The sequence below is a fragment of the Chionomys nivalis genome, chromosome 26 (genome assembly GCF_950005125.1).
Source record: "Chionomys nivalis chromosome 26, mChiNiv1.1, whole genome shotgun sequence".
NCBI lineage: Eukaryota > Metazoa > Chordata > Mammalia > Rodentia > Cricetidae > Chionomys > Chionomys nivalis.
In genome coordinates, this window is record NC_080111.1 from 18,456,252 (window position 1) to 18,462,251 (window position 6,000).

The 6,000-nt window shown below is 43.9% G+C and overlaps 1 protein-coding gene across 4 annotated transcripts in view; it reads left to right on the top strand.

Annotated features, from left to right (window-relative positions):
* Phtf2 (putative homeodomain transcription factor 2) overlaps positions 1–4,737 on the top strand; it is a 90,347-nt gene extending 85,610 nt beyond the window's left edge. For all 4 annotated transcript variants that reach the window (XM_057758490.1, XM_057758494.1, XM_057758492.1 and 1 more), the window contains 2 exons: positions 1,731–1,856; positions 2,441–4,737. In XM_057758490.1, the coding sequence (XP_057614473.1) occupies positions 1,731–1,856; positions 2,441–2,509 (195 nt within the window). In that variant the 3' untranslated portion in view covers positions 2,510–4,737. The remainder of the gene's footprint in view (positions 1–1,730; positions 1,857–2,440) is intronic.
* The last annotated feature ends 1,263 nt before the right edge of the window (positions 4,738–6,000 follow it).

Sequence of the window (6,000 nt, forward strand, 5' to 3'; positions counted from 1 at the left end):
GTCAGTTTTATCTAGAATACACTAGGAAATGTTTCACAAAAGATGACGTCAACTCAGAAGCTGCTCATTTTATATTTCATAAAGCAGTCTCCTGCTTGACCCAAAATAGCTTTAAAACGATATATATTCATAAATGTTTTATGTACATATTGTCAGTAAATCTTTAATTTGAAAATTATTTTTGATAAGTCAAAGACTGGAATAATATGTTTGGTGTCATAATATCCTTGGGAATTAAAAAAATCTTTTCTTAATTTTGTATCAGGGTCTTGCTATGTAGCTGTGATTGGCTCAGTATTAACTCTGTTGCCCAGGGTGACTTTAGACTCAGTCTCTTGCGTGCTGGGATCACAGGTGTGCCGCCAGGCCTGGCTCTCCGGGTAATGCAGTGGGACATTTCGACCATTATGTTACAGTATTGCTTTTCTTTCTCGAAACTAAAATCTATTTAAGGATATTAATTTCTGTAACTAATTGAGCATCCTACACAACTTTTGAGTCTTCAGAGACTGGTGAGAAATGAGTTTTGACACAGTGATAGGGTTAAGTCCTCCGTCAACTAAGGCATTGAGTGTAGACTGTGACTCGTGGGAAATTGGGCATCAAAAATACTAAGAGGAGGTTGGTAGAGGGTAATGAGATAGGGAATTGTTGATTGCATTTAATCCAAGGCAGAGCACGGGATGCTCTGGCCCAGGCCAGGATGTGGGCCTGGATGTGTTCACCAGCCAAGCACTCACAAGGCCGAGATTCGGGGCTCGTGCCCTCTGGCCTATCCCTTTCTTCTACCAGTACCACCCTGAACCTAAAGCACCCCCCCCCCCCCCCCCGCTTCTCTTACTGCTCTTTATCTCCACAGCCCCAGCCCCAGCCCTTCCTCCCTGGCCATGCTGCCGTGTCATATATACACACACACACCCCACACACCCCGACTTCAGTTCCTTTAGTGCTGGGGCCATGTCTGGCTGAGGAGGTCCCAGCCCTCTAAGTCAGCAGCCTGCAGCTCTTCTCCAGCCCTGGCCCACAAGCCTGCTCTTGGAGGACCTCACTTGACTCTGTGTGCTCACTGAGCTATGAAGTCCTCTGTGCTAGGACTGAGTTTGCCTTCCCAGAGCCCAGCCCGGTGCCTGTGTAACAGACCTTTTAATATTCAAATCGTCAGCGAGTATTTGTGCATCTGAAGATGAATGGACTCAGGTGAGAGGGAGCAGTGCTCCCTTAGCTTCTGGTCCAGCTCTTGTCCCTAAGCGCATTCTCTAATCTATGGCTATTAGACCAAGACTTCACTAGGAGTCCACTGGTAACAATAATTAAACAATTTATAAAATTATTTTAAAGGAAGTCACTTTTCTTAAAAAATTTATTCCAAATTTAGGTAAGTTTGTATTTTCTAAAATTATTTATAATTTTTCGAATAGTGATTTTTTTTTTTTTTTAGCTCTCTTTTGCCTATGGGGGTTTTTGTTTAACTGGAGTTGCTGCAGGACCTGGGCTAACACTGTCTCTGCCCCCAGGAGCTGGACAGCCCCTGCAGGCTGTACGGACTCACAATGAACCCCCTGAGCTAACACTCTGTGTGCCCCCAGGAGCTGGACAGCCCCTTCAGGCTGTACGGACTCACAGTGAACCCGCTGAGCTAACACTGTGTCTGCCCCCAGGAGCTGGACAGCCCCTTCAGGTTGTACGGACTCACAATGAACCCGCTGAGCTAACACTGTGTCTGCCCCCAGGAGCTGGACAGCCCCTTCAGGCTGTACGGACTCACAATGAACCCGCTGCTCTACAACATCACCCAGGTCGTCATCCTGTCCGCTGTCTCTGGCGTCATCAGTGACCTGCTTGGGTTCAACTTAAAGGTAAAAGCCTGCAAATCTTGTTTCATTTCTCTAACCCCGTTTCCCTTTTGAGATTTCACATGCATTGTGGGGTTGTTTTAACAAGTTTGTACAGTTATTAACAGTGGCTACACATTTAACTTCAGGGACTTACTTATAGTCATGGATTCTCATATTGATAGAACTTCTAATCTGGAACAGAATTCAATATATATAGGACTCTTCTGGGGTACATAAAGGAAGGATTTACTTTTCCTCATTAATTGAAACTGGTTCTAGTGATTCGACAGAAAGAGCCATATTCTCCTCTGGGCCAAAAACTGTTATTATTTGTGTAGCAATGGGTATATCCTGTGATACATGTATAATGTTAGTAAGGGTTAGAAAGAACATAGTAAACAAATATTGGGTATATGTTGACATTTCTCAGTAAAAGCCAACAAGAGCGACCTGATAATCCACCGCGGTGATTCAGATGCGCCTTTAAAGGAGGTGACGGAGGAAACCCTGCACTCCGCACCTGGGAGTGGAGTTTAAGGGTAGTGTGCGGTAGGACCTGAGCTTCCATGTTAATGACGATCATGACTTGTAACGTTTTTCTGTAGCTCTGGAAGATTAAGTCCCTGACGTTGAGACGTGAAGAGGTGGCCCGTGTTCCAGAGCAAGAGTGCTGAGGAAGCTGTCCGGAAGCAGTCGCTGCCTCTGCCCCGGAGTCTGCTGGGAACCAAGTGTTTACATCAGACTGCATAGTGCAATTCTTTTATTTATTTTGCTTGTTTACTGTTTTTGTTGTTGTGTGTCTGTCTGTGTGTGTATTTCTTTCATTCTTTTTTTTTTACATTGGTTTTAGTCTGTTTAGAGCATTGTAGTTCTTAGCTGTTGAAAGGGTGACAAAACCGACCCAGAAACCTGAGGTCCTGGTAATCGTCCATAAATAATTGACACATTGTGAAACTCAAAGCCATCACTAAGCACTGTTTCTGCATCAATGCCGTGAACTTGCCTTACTCGAGGAAAACTTCAACTCCGAAATAGTGCATCGGACGCAGCTAAACACAGAACATTTACCTTGGTGAACCAGGATCCACTCGGGGTCGCTCTTGAAGTCTTTCAGAACAGTGCTGGGATGTAAGCCGATGAAGCTGCAGCTGAAGCACCCTTCAGTATTAATATATGGTATTATGTCACAGGTCAACAAGTGCTCTTTGATAATAAAACCCTATGGAGCAATAATTGTAAATGGTTACCATACTGTAAAATATTTTGATAAAAATTAATTAGTGATAAATGTATTTATTTGAAACACTGAGCTGTTTGCACAGCTCCAGCTGTGCACGCTCAGTGCGTGCACTTTTTAAGATTGTTACTTTCAGTGTATATCTTTATGTGGGATGCGTTACAGCGTACTAGGCAGAATACGGTATCCTTCTGAGTGAGGTCTGCCTCGTCTCATAAGTGAAGTGCCTTACCGCTTTTACTAAAGTAAGCTACGTTACTCAAAAGAATTTCCCATGGTACACTAGAGCTTATGCTGTTCCTACCACACTTAAGTAAAGCTAAGAACCAACAAATACTTATCTGATTGCTAGTTATAACATTTCTGTGTCTTCTGAAACGACAGCTTCGTTCCACCACTCCTAACCTCTGAATTTAATCTGGTGCACCCATCCTCCTGCTCATTATTTAAGGGCTATTTTTAGATGCTTTTAACTCGGAAAGCTAGCTTCTCTCCCTTCAGTAACTTGTCAAGTGTCCCGCGGGAGCTCATCATGTTTCCTGATTGATAAATAGGGCAGATACAATAGTCCCCTGCATCTGGCCTTGATCCTAAGTTGTTACATCTGTACAATCAGTAGAATTTTAATATGTGAAGCAAAATATTTTTTGCGATTGCTTTGTTTGAACCAAGCATTTGATTTCTAAAGCAAAGAACGTATTTGAAACAATCTAGAATTTTCTTGGTGCAAAGTCACATGGAATATATTCATATTTTAGTGTATTTTAAGGGGTTTAAATAATTAACTGTAAATAATTTATTTGATTGGTGCAGTTCTCATTCCCGAATCACTCTTACTATCAGGAATGTGCAGAGGACGGAGCCACGTGACGCCACGTTGCCCTTCCTGCTCCTTTGACTAGCCTGAGGTCAGCCTCATGGTAGAGTGCTCTTTGTGTAGGAAACGGCACACAGTGTTGTGTTCCATTTGCCTGTGTTCTAATCTGTCGATAATGACCAAAGTGCATTCTTAGTATTTTCAAGGAATGTATACCTGAGCTTTAAGAACATACTTAAGTTTCTCACGTGACGAATCAGGCTTTGTCTGACATGTTTCTTCCTCTGTTGTCTAATGTTGAGGTTGTTTTTAGGCGCTATATTTTATAAACTTTTTCAAAATAAGGTACATACTTATACAGAACTCGACATTTTGCACAGATTATATCAAATATATTTTGAGGAAAACAAGTACAGCATGAGTTCTGTTAGTAATAAAAAGATGAAATTATTGTATCTTACAAAAACCTATTTCAGAATGGAAATATTTTTGAGAAAAGTAGCGTGAGTATACTGATTTAGGAAAACGCTTGCTTTAGGTCGCAGTTGTGTTTCACATAGAGTCGGGAGTTGGTGGTACAGAATACCTGTCAGCAGTGTGACACACTGTTGTGCCGTGAGTGTGGGCAACCGTAGAATACTGAAAGGAAGATGTTTTGAGCAGTTGGTAATGTTAACAGAACCGTTTCAAAGTAGTTGACGTCGCTGGCTTTAAGGATACTGTGACTGTAAGAAGTTGAGACTGTAACCTACCACATCACAGAGAAGAAGCATTTCAGATGCAGAGGTATGGCAGGTGCTGTGTGCGGTTTCTTCGCTGCGTGCTGTTTTTAAAATAAAACATCCTATGACTGACCATCGTGTGTGTTGTTTTCAGTTTCGTGTCCCTTGGAAATTGTGTGTTTGCTGCAGCATCACACCCTTTAGACAAGAGTGGAAATAAAGTTTTCAGTTTCTCTCTCTCTCTCTCTCTCTCTCTCTCTCTCTCTCTCTCTCTCTCTCTCTCTCTCTCTCTCTCTTCTCTCTCTCTCTCTCTTTTCCTCCCTCCCTCCCTCCTTCGAGACAGGGTTTCTCTGTGGTTTTGGAGCCTGTCCCGGAACTAGCTCTTGTAGACCAGGCTGGTCTCGAACTCACAGAGATCCGCCTGCCTCTGCCTCCCGAGTGCTGGGATTAAAGGCGTGCGCCACCATCGCCTGGCTAAGTTTTCAGTTTCTTGACCTTCGGATAGCGTGGTTGTGCGTGGGTAACAGCCACGCCTTTGTACTGGACCGGAGAAAACTGACTGTAGCCTCAGGTGCTAAAGTGCAGTAACGGGACAGTGATACTTTAAGTACAGTTTTGCCGCATAAATCACACTGAGATATCATGGCCAAAAGAGACGTTAAACGTTGAAATCTATGTTTCCTAATTGATAGAGGTGCACGTGGTGTTCAGATGATTCAGGAAGTCACGTGCACGTGCGCCTTCAGACCAACCTTAAGCTCAGAACTGGCTCTTTAGTGAGTGAAGTCCCCAGGGAATCCACATTTCAGCAGCAGCAGCAGCAGCAATATGGCTCCCCCTTCTTTCATTCGTGCTATTAAAGTCTCAGCTCTTTCCCGTTGAACTCCCCACGTCGGGGGAAGCCAGGACGTGGGGAGCAAGCAAGCCCACAGCATAGCGGCCCCCACACATTCGCTATCAGACACCAGCCAAGAGTGTCAGTAGCTCAGTCCAACACTCCGCCCCAAATAGCATGAGATTCCACAGGTTCCTGTCATTCAGAGCTTGAGCCAAGCTAAGTAGTGGGGTGTCCGCTTCTGAGAACCGGGCTCTGTAACACTTTCCTTCGGTTTATACTTAGTTTGCTTAAGCGATTCCTAGAATTCAGGGAAAGTTTTCCAAAAAGAATATTAGAAAGAGTGGAGATGATGATGGGAGGGAGGTACCAAAGACAAGGAGCAGTGGCTCTATCTGGGGTCCGCCCACCCTCCACGACCCTCTTCTGCTTTGGAAACAGGATATTCTCTGAATCCTGCCGTTAGAAAATCATGTGACTCCTCCGTTAGCACCTCTCTGGCTCCTCTCTGTAGAACACGAGGTGGAATTGGGAGCTCTGAGCTTATTTATGAT